We start from the raw sequence: 15,330 nt of genomic DNA on the forward strand, positions 1-15,330 counted from the left end.
CTGGGGTGGGAGGTTGGGGTATGGGAGGGGGTATGGGCTCTGGCTGGGGGTGCAATCTCTGGGGTGGGGATGAGGGGTTGGGGTGCAGGAGGGGGCTCGGCTGGGGCAGGGGGTTGGGGTGTGGGAGGAGCTGCGGGTGTGGGCTCTAGGAGGGGTTTCACGGCTGGGACAGGGGGTTAGGGTGCAGGCTCTGGGAGGGAGTTAGGGTGTAGGAGGGGGTTCTGGCCAGGGTGTAGATGGGGGTTCAGGCTCCAGTCAGGCGGCGCTTACCTCGGGCACTTGGCGGCGCAGCAGGGCTAAGGCAGGCTCCCAGAGCCGGCCGGTACCTTTGCCTCCTAGGCGCAGAGGCGGCCAGGCGGCTCTGCACAGTGCATGCTACCCATGTCCGCAGGCACCGCCCCTGCAGCTCCTATTGGCCACGGTTCCTGGCCAATGGGAGCCGTGTGGTGGGGGCAGTTTGGGGAGACTCCCTATCGCACCTGCGCCTAGCGGCCACAGGGACATGCCAACTGCTTCTGGGAGCCACACGGAGCCAGGGCAGGCAGGGAGCCTGCCTTAGCCCCACTGCGGTGCTGACCGGAGCCGCCGGGGTCCCTTTTCAACCAGGCGTCCCGGTTGAAAACTGGTCATCTGGCAACCCTACCGGCCAGTGTCCCAGACAGAACGCTGGACTATATGAATCCCGGGTCTGACCCATCTTGGCAGCTCCTATGATCATGTTCCTACAGCACGGGAAGTGTGCTAGGCGTTCTGTGAACCAGTCCGGCACGGTTCCAGCCCAAAGAGCTGATTTTTAGAGATGGGCAGTAGCAACAGTCAAGACTGAGGGAGGATGAAGGTTACAAGAACATTATGTGGCTATGTAAAGTGGGTGTGCACATCTTGGAGCATGTCCGTGTGTGTATGTGGGGGGAGGGGGCTTTAGGTTGTGGATCTGAGCCATGGGAGGAGAGAACTGGAGAGGCTGGGTTGGGGGAGGTGAGGGATGGGCAATGTGAAGGTGGTGGTGACCAGCAGCATGAATGTAGGTAGTGGGGTGAGCCAAGGCGGGGAAGTAAAATCAGCTGAGGAGCAGTGGAATGGATTAAAGCAAATGGCAGGTGGGTCCCTAGTGTTGGCCCCAGGCTGCAGTCAGGGGGTTGGATCCCTCAGGGAAGGGAAAAGGTGAGCGGCAATGCAAATGCTCCTCTGATACTCGGCAGCAGCTGTATCAGGGGTGTGGGGCAGGGGGATGCAATCACACACCCAGTAATGCATATCAAGCCCCTTTGGTCCAGTGGCAGACAGGGATGGAGAGCAGCCAGTCGCGGAGTGGACTGTTGTAGGAGGTGTCCGTGGAGGAGGGCGGGTGATGGGAGCAGGGGCAGCTCTATGCATTTTGCTGCCCCAAGCACGGCAGTCAGGTGGCTTTTGGTGGCGTGCCTGCGGGAGGTCCGCCGGTCCCACGGCTTCAGCGTACCCGCTACCGAAGCCGCGGGACTGGTGGACCTCCCACAGGCATGCCGCCGAACGTAGCCTGCCTGCCGCCCTCACAGCGACCAGCAGGCCGCCCCCCGCGGCTTGCCGCCCCAGGCACGCGCTTGGTGCACTGGTGCCTGGAGCCACCCCTGGATGGGAGCGGGAGCAGATTTCCAGATTGACGCAGAGAGGGAGGGCAGGCGTGCTAGTTCCTGGCTGCAGTAGGACGTCGCCAATATTCTGGGCATTCTGCCTTTCTAGGGCTGGACTGTTCTGCTGCCCCTAACGACCAGGAGGAATAAGGAATCCGGACATAATCCCCAATTTGCATCTTCTGCTTTAACCAAAGGACAAAAGTCCATGCTGGATCAGCCAGTAGAGGGCAGTAGCACCTCACCAAGAACATCCTAGCACAGTCTACTGGTGGATGGGTTCTCTTCCAAGCCATGTGAAGTTGGTAAGCCAGGAATGCAATAGGCCCAGTTCTCTTCTCCCACGGCTGTAAGTCAGGATTGACCCTACTGGAAATCAAAGGGGCTGAATCTGTGTGAAAACCGGCAGAGAAGCAATGGGCCCAATGCACTTACTCTTTAGATCTGCACCGGCGTGTAGAAGACGAAGCTTTTGGAAGAGTTTATCCAAAATGGATCTTGCACTGCCGTTCGGACTGCGACGGCGTTGAATAGCTCTTAAATTAAATAGCTCGTTCGGACGCACGCTGGCTCCCAAACAGCTGTGTGAGAAAAATGCTGCGTGTTTAATTCTGCCCTTTCTTCTCCTCCACTGAGATCTTTTAAAAAACGGATTGTGCCCTAGGTTCCCTCATCGTCTTTACCTCGACCTGCACCACAGATGAAAGCTACACCCTGCTTTGTCTTCACTAGGATATTGTATCTTAATAACAGTCATGTTGTGTCCGACCAATGGTCCATGTGGCCCAGTATCCTGTCTCTGACCCAGACTTTCGGGGGCAGTGTATAGAACAAATTTGGAAAGATCCACCACTGTCTTCCTCTCCCATCTTCTGGCAGTCAGAAGCTAAGGGGCATCCTTGACCACTTGCCTAGTCCTCATTGCTGGACCTTTCCTAGTGGGGTCGTGATATTTTTCTTATTTTCTATCCCTTTCCTAAGCGTGAATCCTAACATTCCGTTAGCGTTTTGATGGCTGCTGTGCATTGCGCTGAAGTTTTCAGAGAACTAGCCACAGTGACTAAGGTTTCTTTCTTGAATGGTAACAGATAATTAAGTGATCACGTTGGCCACCGCAGGGTAAGAACACCCACATCGTTTTGCCCTCGCAAAGAGATTTTACAAGGAGCTTAAGGGTATGACTACAGAATACACTACGCCCAGACTCTGACTCAGAATCTACTGCCCTGCTATAAGAAGAGTTCACTTTGTATGTAAAACGTATATGCCCCGTGCATCTGTGAACTCTGACATCACATAACACAGCACGCTGGTCAACTTCCAGTTGGTCAGACCTTTATTATCCAGTCAGGTGTTTTCTCCAAACTCAGGCCGTCTGGCCATTGGTGTGCGCTGTGAGAAATCTTACCGTGCCTGGTCTGAAAGTTGAATGGTTGGGGTGGAAGTGATGAAAAGTTACTTTTCACCCTCCAAACGGAAAACGCTACAGCCCTGCAGGCTGCTTGCCTTCTTATAAGGTGTGGTTGTGAGGAGGCCCCTGTGCTTAAGTACTCAAAGAACTTCTTTAACGCAGTGGCTCTCAACTTTTCCAGACGACTGTACCCCTTTCAGGAGTCTGATTTGTCTTGTGTACCCCAAGTTTCCTCTCACTTAACTAGTTGCTTACAAAATCAGGCTTAAAAATGCAAGTGTCACAGCACACTGCTACTGAAAAAATTGCTGCCTTTCTCAATTTTACCCTATAATTCTAAAATAAATCAACTGGAATATAAATATTGTACTTATGTTTCAGTGTATAGCATATAGAGCAGTATGAACAAGTCATTGTATGACATTTTAGTTTGTACCAACTTCGCTAGTGCTTTTTATGTAGCCTGTTGTAAAATTAGGCAGAGCTAGATGAGTTGATGTACCCCCGGAAGACTTTTGCGTATCCCCAGGGATCCACCTACCCCTGGTTGAGAACCACTGCCTTAAATGACAAACCAACCAAAAAACAAACCAACCATCTTACATAGAAAATTGCAGCTCCCCCAGTGAATGCGTAGAGGAGCGAGCCCGAGAAGACCGGTTCAGATTTCACTACTCTCCCTAACTTGTAGCTTTTGCTTTCTGTAGCAGAAGTGGGGCCCATTCTTAAAGTTGGAGTTGGCTTTTTTCAACAAAATATGTAGTTTCATCAGCGCTGAACAGGGGAGGAGGGAGAGAAGACCCTGTACCCCGGTGGTTAGGGCATGGGCTTGGAATGTGGGAGACCCAGGTTTACACCCTGAATCAGAGTGAGCTGAGATTAAACCAATCTGCTTTGAACGAGGCCGAACAGAGACTTGTCTTCTGCATCCCAGCTCAATGCCCTCCCCACTGCCTGCCTTCCTTCAAAATCTTGAAAGTTGGCATGCGAGGGAATTGTCATCCTCCAGTCAGCTATAGTTAAGGCACAGAACTGGGACACTAGACTATTCTGTTCCTGGCTCTGCTACAGTCTTCATACGTGACCTTGTCCACGTCACTTAACCGTTCTGTGCCTCGGTTTCCCCATCTGTAAAATGGGGCTGATAATACTTCTCTACCGCACACATGAGGATAAATACATGGTGATTGGGGGCCTTATAGGTACTTAGGTAGCTATAATAAATTAGGTGACACACACATTTTTAAGGTCCTATATTTGATGAGCGGCAAGAAACAGTGGTGGGGATTACAGTCCCAGCAAACTGTCCGACTCGTGCGGCAGAGGAGGGGATGGGGTAGCTAGCGATTTCACATGCAGGTTAGTAAGGGGTTTCTTTAGAAAGTATTGTTTTTATTGACGTTACAAATTCAGTGGTGGGTGAAGTGAACCCCAGGAAACTGTAGGTCACATTCAGCTATAGTTCCCTCCTCTTGAAAAAAGCCGTGAGTTTATTTCACCCCCCCTGCTCAGGGGATCATGTTCCACCACTTGAAGGAGAAGGGTTTCCTGCGGACGTTGGTGCCGCAATGGACCTCCCCTAATAGGGTGTGGTAGGTGAAAAAGTCATTGATGAAGGTGCAGGTCAGGCCCAGCGGCTCCAGCAGGGAACGAACGTTCTCTTCCAGGCAGCACTGCCCGTCGACGATCGGCCCAAACGGCTTCGGGATGCCCAGGTGTTTCCCCAAGACGATCATGTTCACCTGCAGCCAGGAGAGGAAGGACAGGATGGGAGCACTGAATATACTAACAGCCAGACGCATTCCTTTAAGGATTTCACTGCAGTGTCTTCTGCATAACTCCAGTGTGATGCCAAGAAAGAGATTGCATAGCCCAGTGTGGGGGATACAGTGAGGACTCAGCCTAGAAACTACAGAGTGCAGATGGACTCCAGGCACAAAACTCACCTGCAGATCCAGATTCCAGACACCCCAAAGTTTGGCATAAACCCCTCTGCTACTGAGATTTTTGTTTTAACAAGGCGTAGTAAATTGACTTCTTGTTATGGCAGGCAGTGCACTGATGAGTCCCACCCAGAATTTGGGGGTTGCTGAATATTTCTGAGCTGAGGATGTCTAAGTCGGGCCAAAGCTTAATGCTGAAATTCTCATAGGCACTAGCTCCCTCTCCTGTTTGTGACTGAGAGAACACTTCCCTTCCCATGCGTACTTGTGTACGGCAGGAGAGAGGGTCCATGCCACCGCCCAACATCCCCGTGGCACCTAGAGCAATTGCCCTCCTGGACAAGGACAATAGGGAAATCAAGGCAATCCTAAATATAATCTAGCAGCTGGAAATGGGAAGGAGCCAGAAACATGTGATCAGGCTGGAGCCCACGAAAGCTTATGCTCAAATAAATGCGTTAGTCTCTAAGGTGCCACAAGTCCTCCTGTTCTGAGTGTAATTTCTACAGTTCCTGACTGATGGATAAAAGAGTTTTGAGTCACATGGCCTTGCCTGAGCCAATTGGATTGTGTTTAGCCATCAAGTAGCAGAGATGGTCTCCGTTCTTATAGAAAATATTGTACAGTTAATGGAAAGCGACTCCCAGGGGTGTCCCTGGCCTTGCTGCAACCAGGGTTAGCTAGTCTCTACCGCGATCTCCTTGGCTATGCCTACACTGCAATAAAAACCCGGAGCGCCGAGTCTCAGAGCCTGGGTCAGCTGACTTGGGCTGCAGGACTAAAACTATCAGTGTAGATGTTTGGGCTTGGGCAGGAGCCTGGGCTCTGAGACTCTCCCGCCTCACAGGGGTTCAAGCCCAAATGTCCCCACTGCTATTTTATAGCCCGGTAGCCTGAACCACGTATGCCCAAGTCCGCTGACCCAGGTCAGCCCCGGCCCTGCCTCGGCTCTTACTGCAGCGTAAACGTACCTTCCGGATGTGACTGTGCTAGAGGTGGAATTTCCAGCTTGCGGAGACGTACCCACTCTAGCGCCGATAGAGCTAGTGCACTAAAAACAGAAGCGTCGCCGAAATCCAAGGCACGTGTTCGGGGTGGCTGCCCCGTCCGGCTTCTATTTTTAGCAGGCTGGCTCGATCAGAACTAGCGTGGGTACCTCCTTCTAGCTCCAGCGTGGACGTCCCCAGCGTGGCAGAAGAGAATGCTTTTGCTGCTCTGCATAGACAGGAGGCAACGGTTCTTAGGCAAACTCTAATGCATCATTTCAGGATCCACTTTTATTTTCAGCTGTTTTTCCATTATGAATCACCGATTATCATGGTGGTGCCTGGGGGCTAAGAGCAGGACCCCACTATGCTGGGCGCTGTCTGAACACAGCCCCTACTCTGATGCACTCCTGACAAAGGGCCCGACCTGAAGTCAATGGAAAGGTGCCCAGTGACTTTAAATGAGCTTTGGAGTGGGCCCAGAAGAGGGCCGGGCACCTAAATGAGGCAGCGTTGTCTAGTGGAAAAAGCAACTATTCCCAGTTCCACCCCTTGCTTGCTTGGTGACCCTGAGCGAGTCTCTTCCCCACTCTGTGTCTTCCTTTTCCCCATCTGTAAAGTGGGTGTAATGATACTGGCCTTCTTTGTAAAGTGCTTTGCGATCTCCTGATGAAACGCACTAGGTATTGTTAATTAAAGCACCATTGCCAACCCTAAGATGAGTCAGCACATGGACCCTCCTCCCCCCAAAAAACCCCAAATCCCATCACACTGGCTTAAAAATTATGCAGTTTTTTGAAATAAAAACTGTTGACTTTTTTTGGATTTGCCTCTGTCTTCCAAGCCATTAGGGGCCTTCACATGTTCAGCTTTCCTTCACAACCATGAGGGTTACGAAATGAAAAAGCAGAGATGCTCATGCAGTCACTTGACTCCAGTGGTTGGCGCTTTAAGGAAAAACAACTGCCCCAGAAGAGACCATGCTACTCGCGGTAAAATCGTGAGTCAGCAACAGTGATCCCAATAAAATTGCAAGAACTGACAACGCTGTGAAGGAGGCTGGACTCTAAATGGGCTGTCGGAGGAGGAGGAGGAGGCCTTGTAATGAAGGTTAGCCTCGTACTCAGCAAGGTTTGAATGTTTTCAGCGAAACCCAGTCCCCGGAGAAGAATCCAGTAGAACTGGATGAAATTTTTCAGATGAAACTGTTTTTCTGGTGAAAAATGCAGATTTGGTAACACTGAAATTTTTGTGAATTCTGGTTGGTTTGGCCAAATTGGAGAAACAAAACAAAAGTCTGCAGAAACTCTGTTTTGTTTTGACATTTTTTAAATGTTTTGATTTTTTTCACTTCAAAGTGACTTTTTGTTGCAAGATTTCCTTTAGTTTTGCGTTTTTAAGATCAGAACTATTTAAAAATAGTCTAAAATGAAACATTTCAGCTGAGCCAAAACCTATTTAAGCCCCAGAAATGCAAGAAAACGGAAGAGGCCCTTATTCCCGCGACTCTTACCATGTCTGGGAAGAAAGCACTGGCTTCCTTGTCGATTACCGTGAAGAGCTGGGGGAGGTCGATGATGTCTTTCTCGCTCAGGCCCAGCTCCCGTTTCAGGATGTCTCTGTTCCAGTCGATGCAGGTCTGGGGTGGAAGGACAAGGTCACAAAACTGTTCCTGCTACAGGCAGCCCTGAGAGGAGCAGACTGGAGAGGCAGCGTTTTTGCTGACTGTTCAGTAAGAGATGACGTGGGATGGAAGTAAATTGGGAATCAAAATGGAGAAAGAACCTCGCCTGGAGGGACGGTTGTGGCGGCATGTGAAACCCAAAACCCAGCCATGAACCCAACTCTCCTTGCTAGGGCCTCATATCAGATCTGAGATAAATCGAGGCAGTCTTCCCTGGCTACTTCACTGGTTCTCCGGCTCCACCGTGAATCTGGACACACTCGGCGCTTCCCATGCTCTCTCTCACCTGTCCCGAGAGTTGCAGTGCAGTAGCCTTGACCTGCTCATTGTCAAACACAGCCATTTCTGCTACTTTGGCCACAAAGCCACCTCCTCTTCCCTTCATAAATGACCCATTTTTTACTCAGTACTTCATCCCCTGTGAGCTAGACCATGGCCTGTTGTGAGTAAAAACGGGACAGTCTGAGTGCAAGAATCTCAAAAAAGGCAGATTTTCTTTGCCGTGGCCAAATCCCATTTTCAACGTGGCTGTGTGTATTTTGAGCAGCGCCCTTACAGCAGCCTCTCTAGGCCACATCTCCAGTCTGCCACGAACTGCTTCCAACCAGGCATGTTCAGTAAGGTTCTCACATGCAACAGTGATCGGTTCTTACACCGGCACCTAGATGGAGAGAAGGCTCAATCGGGTTACCAGAGTCCTGCATCCAATATTGCTGAGTTATTGCTCTGTCTCCTGTCCCTACCTGAACATAGTCGTTCTCCCTCCTCAGGGTTTCATTGGCCAGAATCTCATCTATTGTTGTGGTGGTGACTGTCTCTAACTCTGCAAGAAGAAAGAAATTTAACAGATGAGTGAAAATTCATGCGTTAAGCAGGGATGTACATGTAACCCACGTGCATCTGTAGATAGATCTAAGAGCCTCATATCAGCTGGTCAGAAAATGGTTTCTTTTTCTCAGGGGAAGTTGTGACAAAGTGTCATTTATGTCAAAATTTTTGACGTGGAAAATTTGAATACCAAAAAATTAAAACTCAAAAAATATATGCTGCTGTCATGCCTCATGGTGGTTGTAATTCAGGTGCCTCAAACTCTCATTCTCCTCAACTGATTAGGTACCTTGGAAGGACTACATGTCCCATGATGCACTACGGTCTCCCCTCTTGGAGAGAGGAGGCAGTGCATCATGGGACCCTCTGGCCATGGTGTAGCCTGGGAGATGTCGTTTGTTCCATGACCCTAGTCTATAGAGAAGATTTGGACATGAGGCACCACACAGCACAACCAAATAAAATTTTTACCTTTTTCTGGGGGCATGGGGGTGGGGGAATGAAAAATCAAAGTTTTCCGTGGATAAACTTTTTCCTCAACAAAATTTCTTGTAATTGAAGATTTTCTGTTAAAACAGTTTTGACAGGAAGTTTTCGAGCAGCTCTTTGCTGAGCTGTCCTGTGCCCGTAGAACAGCTTGTTGAAGCAGGTCTGTTCACCACAGGCGGAAACTTCCGGATGGTTTGTTCTAATGTGTGAAGTGGTGCAGGAGAGAAAATAAAGCCGAGCTATCCTACCTTCAAACAGCCTGGCTTCTCCATAGCCCTCTTCCTGCTTCTCTCTGAAGAGCTTGTAACAGGCAGTGGGGCTGGCTAAGAGCAGCCGGAAACCCTGTCGAGAGACAAACCAGTTCAGTGACAGATCTTTGCCATTCACTCACGCTGCACATTACAGACCCTCTGCCCAGGGGGTTCAGTCTACAAGGAGCGGTTGCAATAGTCTGGATCAACAGGTGTGGCACCCACGCTCCTTACACTCTCCCTGGAGCGAGGTAAATTCATCTCGGAAAAGAGGGATCTTGCAGAGGAGAGTTCCACATGTTTTTACCTCCCTAAAATGTACAGGTGTCTAGAAAGCACATGGCAGTGCTGGAGCAGACGTGTGCTCTGGGGGCTTGAGGATGGAACTGGAATTCAGGAACTTCAAACTGGACACTGACGACTTCTTTGGCATGTGAGTAAGTTACAGTTTATGCCTCAGTTTTCTTACTGGTAAGAGTATTTGCCTGCGTAGTTCACAAGCTGTTGTGAGGCTTCAGCACATCGTCAGCCAGATCCTCAGCTGGTGTAAATCAACAGAGCTCCACTGAGTTCAGACTGATCTTCTCCAAGGCATTATAACCACCGCCCCTAGCCCCCAAGCAGCCTCTCACACCCCTTCCCCCTGAGTGCTTGTTCAAGGGGAGGGTGAAGCAGAGGCTAAGTCCTTGTTTGCTGGGGCCCAGCTGGTCCCCTGTGTTCACACACGCACTGTGCACGTGGACACGTTCTGAATCATGAGGCGGTTGGTCTAGCTCCTACAGCACCATGTCTATGTTGTTACCATCCCAGACACTGTTATGCCTGGTTTGGTGCTAGACACGTTCTAAGGAAACTCGGTCTCATGGAAAAGAAGGGACAGCCAGTCCCGGACGTCTCGCCCAGCGCGCGGCACCCGCCTGCCCGGGGCCGGTCCCGGACGTCTCGCCCAGCGCGCAGCACCCGCCTGCCCGGGGCCGGTCCCGGACGTCTCGCCCAGCGCACGGCACCCACCTGCCCGGGGCTGGTCCCGGACGTCTCGGCCAGCGAGCGGTACCTGTCTGCCCGGAGCTGGGACAAAGCTGAGGAATTCATCGACGTGACCCACACACAACCAGTCGACGTAGAGCTCCACGGGGGGCTGCACTTTCTGGGCATAGAGAAAGTCCCTGACGGCCTTTGTCATCCTCCTGCCACCAACCCTAGAGGCCAAAGGGAAGCAAGAGAAGAGCCAGACACATTCTTCAGTTAAGAACAGAATCGGGACGCAAGGTGGACAGGGCCAAATTAAGGCATAAATGTCACAGGCTCATGGCTAGGCCCCCCACCTCCCCGGGAAGTTAGATGAGAGTAAGTTTCAAAGCTCTCACGGCTGCAGAGGAAAGCTTGAAAACATGAGGCGAGTGTAACTCATGCAGGGATGTCTGCCTGAGTTTGCTGAGAACCTGAAACAACTGCACTGAGAAGAACAGCCTCGTGCATCTCAGTGAGGAGCTAACTCCATGACTGGCTGATCTGGGGGCCCCGCCCAGCCAACGACCGTGAGTTTGGCAAGAGGAGAAGAGTGCAGCAGTTCTGGCCTAGTCACATACCAGACAGCTCCTGGGGTAAGTACTGGGGTGGGGCGGGGGAGGTAGTTACGAGAGGGTTACTCTTGCTCCCTGCTTGGAGTGAGGGTGGCCTGCCCTGCCCTCCCGCAGAGGCAGGAGAAACACCATGAAATGGAGATGGGACACGGGGCCCCCTTGTCATGGGGTGCCTGTGACCCCAGATTCCCTTCATCTAGTACTAAAGGCCGATAAACTCTAGATCAGTGGTATGTGTGTCATTGCTAACCTGACCGCCCCATGCAAACTGTAAACACTACTTTGTGGTTTACGTAATACATTGCCAGGAAGCTGAGGCCAACAACTCGAATTATCCTGAAATCGTCTCAGCTGCACCTTGTCTAATGTGTGCCTAGAATCCGCCTCCATTAGGCCAGGGTTCCTGGTGATGCTGCTTTACTTGCCTGCTTCCGCCAAGGGCTTGCAGCCTGTCTTTTCATTAGCTATGTCTGTGCAGCGGCCAGCATGAGACTTAATCTCTAGGTGTGCCTAATCTTGCCTTAGCGCAGAGGGGTGGACTAGATGACCTCAGAGGTCCCTTTCAGCCCCGCATGTCTATGGTTCTACCACGGTTGTAAGCAGTGTTGTAGTCGTGTTGGTCTTCGGCTATTAGAGCGACAAGGCGGGTGAAGTAATGTCTTTGATCTCTTCCTCAAGCTCTGTGTATGGTCGATTGGGCCCTCCACGTTCTCTCAGCACGTCCTCCTCACCTCAGCAGAAAGTGCTGCCCCTGTGTATGGTCGAAAGCGTCTCTCTCTCACTGGGGAACCCACCAGGACCCTTGGTAAATTGTTCTCATGGTTAATGACGCTCACTGTTAAAAACTTATCCCTCATTTCCAGTCTGAATGTCTGTGGCAGCCCCAGCACCTACGTTGCAAGAACACACACAAAATCCCTAGGCCAAATATGGAGCAAAGCTCGTTTTTTAAGTGATCCCACATCTCAATGTGGCCAGATGATAGACTTGTGTCACGGTAGAAGCCTGGACATAATTATTGCTTGACCACACACTGATTAGCTCATCAGATGCTTCTGGGTAGCTTTACTGGATACTAGTTGCAGGACATTAGGCATCAAATAAGGGATGTCCGTTAAAAGGTAGACCCAGTGTTTAAAATACTTGGACGTCCCTGTGGTGCATGGCATGTCATGAGGTACTTCTGTCAGCTTTTTGGGACAGAGACCAGCTTTTTGTTTGCTATTTGTACAGCACCTAGCACATTGGGATCCTGGCCCAAGACTAGGGCTCCTGCATCCTACCACAATGCAAATAATAAATTATAATCCTGATTAGTGGGTGCTCCACCAGTGTAAGACAGTTCTGTGATGAATTAAGCGAAGGACTGCAGCAGTAGGCATGGAGGAATTCACTAGTTCCTGCCGCCGACTGTCTGCATAGGAACGAGCAATTCAGTCGTTAAATATCCGTCTTGCTGTGGGATGGGAGTAGGTTGTACCCCTTTCTCTGTGTGTCTATATCCAGAGCTGCCACTTTCCCTACTGCCGTGCTTCCCTTCATCCTCTGCTCCCCTGGCACTGATATTCCACTGGTGCACCTGGAAAGCTGTAGCACTTGTAACTTTGTCTTGTTGCCACAACGACTCCTATTGAGCTCAGCTGGGAGGAGATGCTGGCCTGGTCCCCCATGGCGCATGCAGTCCCGAACCACGCTCATGCCTCTCACCTGGGGAAGCTGCTGCCAATGAGGATCCTCCCCAGGGGATACTCCTTCCTTCTGACGGTCACTGGAGGGCTAACTTCCAGGTTCCCAAAAGAGTCGAGGCCGGAGACAGTTTCATTATAAGGTTCTCGGGTCACGTAGCCAAAATCGGGGCCCTTCCGGGGAACAAGAGGACAATGAAATTGAGAGCAGTGAATTGCGTAACTCAGACAAGGTGAGGCCCAGGCCTTAAATGGGTATGCGGCACAAGATACATTGCACCCTGCTGCGATTGAAGCAGTTAAAGTCGCAGCCTCGTGGGGCTGGTGTTGGTGCTAAAAGCTCTGTCTGGAGTGGCCAAATAAAGAGGCACCATGGTCCAGTGGACTGGGTACAGCATGGCAAGTCAAACCTACATTATTCTATTCCCAGCTCTACCACCAACTCCCTGTAAGACCTTATATGTTTCCCAATATGTAAAACGAAGGCATGCTCCCCTCACCCTTTGCAAACGACTCGAGGTCTGTGGATGGAAAACCCTACAGAGGCCTAGGCTTAGTATTTTGAATACAAGTTAACAGGGCTGCACATCTGGCTGTGAAGAACAGAATCTGAGTCGGTCCTACAGCCCTCCAAGGAGTCAGAATTCCATCGCAGGGGCACGGAGCTGGACGGAAACGAGATTTTCTATTTCACCAAAAATAACACACTTCAACATTTTCTGCTAAACAAAATGACCCCAAAAAGTTTGTTTCGGGTCGATCAAAACATTTTGATAAAATCCCCAACATTTCATGTTGATTTTGACCTTTAACTTTAAACAAAAATTATACACCTCTACCCCGATATAACGCTGTCCTCGGGAGCCAAAAAAATCTTACCGCGTTATAGGTGAAACCGCATTATATTGAACTTGCTTTGATCTGCCGGAGCGCGCAGCCCCGCCCCCCTGGAGCACTGCTTTACCGCGTTGTATCCGAATTCGTGTTATATTGGGGCAGAGGCGTATTTAAAAAAAAAAAAATGAATTTAATCTTGGAAAGTTCTTTCAAAATGAAAAATCGAAATGTTCCATTCTGAAAAACACTCCATTCCATTTTTTAAATGAAATCTAGTCAAAATCGATGCATTTTTCAAAATGTCTCAATAGCTGGAAAAATGCATTTTCTGTCCACAAAACCCAAAGCCTTTCAACACAAACTTTCCAACGAGTTGGTGTTAAATTGAGTGCTGGCACCGCTAGACAGCGTCACGTACCAAGATGCTCTTAAAAGGGAAGTCCTGCAGCTCTCGGTCCCTGGGCGAGTCGAAGACCACGGGAAACGTTTTATGGGGAGCCTGCACGTAGCCAAACTCCATCTCGTCCTGTTAGAGGGGACAAAGAGAATGGCAAATAAACAGCCAGCCAATACGGGGCTTGAACCAGAACCTGCAGAATTGATTGCTGTCGATTTGGATGGGCTTTGGATCAAGCCCACATGGGATTGCTGTTGTACCACTGCTGAACAGACCCTTTTGCAGCAGCTTAAAGACCAGGCACGTTCTTCGCTTCGTCCCAGTGTGTTCTGGTGCTCAGTGCTCTGCACTGAGTGACTGACAGCCGTGTCACAAGGGCACGAAACGCCACCCGACAGCCATCAATGACTCCGCCAGGCAGCAGAGACGCAGGGCCCGTGCATTTGGCTTTCCCGCTCCTGGCGATCTGACCTGGATCCAGCGGTCATTTCGGTTCTCCACCTCCGGGCAGATGGTCAGCTTGCAGCGGGCTTTCCTGGCGAGTTCGCTCACGGCTTCCACAAAGTCGGCGTTGTCGCTCACGCTGGGAATGAAACGGGGGAGGAGAGTGAGGTCTAAACTAGGGGACAGACACACGCTCTCCCGCCACCCCAAAGAAAGCCCGTCACTGGGGAGATCCCAGAAGGCCCAGGTCAAACAATAGTGGGGAATGGATTGGGCGACCGTTATTTATCCAACAGGGGATTTAGTACGTTAACGAGGCGCTAATCGGCTTGGTGCCTGAGAGTAGCCAAGCCCCTTTTCTGGGTCTCAAGAGGGAATTTTTCACCCATCACTCTCACGGCCACCACTTGGGGCTTTTGGCCCAGGTGTTCTTGCCCTCCCATGGCACAAGGGTGTGTTGACGGAAACAGTCCAAGCGATTCCAGGCATGACAGGACCAGGGACAGTTGTAAGGTCTCCACAGTCTGACTTCCCCACGCGCCCAAAGAGGCCCATCCTAATATGGGCTGGGTCCCGAGTAGAGGTCTTTGGGGGCAGCCTCTTCCAACCTGGCTTGCTCTTAAATCCCAGTTAGGCCCTGGGGGCTTGATCCAAAGCCCATCGAAGTCAACGGGGCTACGCACGTGTTTGATGTTACGCGTGTGCTGAAGGGCTGCGCTGGACCGGGGGCAGAGGGCTCAGCACCTTGCAGGATCAAGCCCCTGGGTAGAAAACGACAGCTCGGCCCATTTCCCCATGGCAACTGACTCATCTGGGCCTTACCTGCAGACAAAGACCTCCAGAGGCCGCTGAGTGTTGGGGGTCATTATCCAGGGAGCCATGTGGAAAACCACCGTGTCTGTGAAAATCGGGGTCTCGGGAAGATTCTATGGGGGGGAAAAAAACCAAGGGGTGATTGATGGATCTTAGTCCAACTTCGAAGTCCTCTTTGGAGGGCAAAGTGATGCCTTTTATCCGTCCCTTTGCTGCTCCCATGCATTTTGGCCCTTTACCCACTGTAATTCAAGTCTCTCACAGGGACATTCAGCGCCTCTGCCCAGAGGGAAGGGGAGGCTCAGGCCTGGCTCAAATGGCAGGAGACCTCGATTTAGTTGCTATCCAGAAGCAGTTTCCTCCTGTTTT

At 50.9% G+C, this 15,330-nt stretch overlaps 1 protein-coding gene across 2 annotated transcripts in view; it reads right to left on the bottom strand.

Annotated features, from left to right (window-relative positions):
• Positions 1-4,261: 4,261 nt before the first annotated feature.
• Positions 4,262-15,330, bottom strand: part of LOC101932564 (protein-arginine deiminase type-3) — a 33,890-nt gene continuing 22,821 nt past the window's right edge. For both annotated transcript variants that reach the window (XM_065575095.1, XM_065575096.1), the window contains exons 8-16: positions 14,971-15,074; positions 14,176-14,287; positions 13,726-13,833; positions 12,493-12,644; positions 10,257-10,401; positions 9,200-9,293; positions 8,378-8,457; positions 7,464-7,589; positions 4,262-4,763 (exon numbers count right to left, since the gene is read on the bottom strand). In XM_065575095.1, coding sequence (XP_065431167.1) covers positions 4,530-4,763; positions 7,464-7,589; positions 8,378-8,457; positions 9,200-9,293; positions 10,257-10,401; positions 12,493-12,644; positions 13,726-13,833; positions 14,176-14,287; positions 14,971-15,074 — 1,155 coding nt within the window. In that variant the 3' untranslated portion in view covers positions 4,262-4,529. The remainder of the gene's footprint in view (positions 4,764-7,463; positions 7,590-8,377; positions 8,458-9,199; positions 9,294-10,256; positions 10,402-12,492; positions 12,645-13,725; positions 13,834-14,175; positions 14,288-14,970; positions 15,075-15,330) is intronic.

Source organism: Chrysemys picta, chromosome 21 (genome assembly GCF_011386835.1).
Source record: "Chrysemys picta bellii isolate R12L10 chromosome 21, ASM1138683v2, whole genome shotgun sequence".
Classification (NCBI taxonomy): domain Eukaryota; kingdom Metazoa; phylum Chordata; order Testudines; family Emydidae; genus Chrysemys; species Chrysemys picta.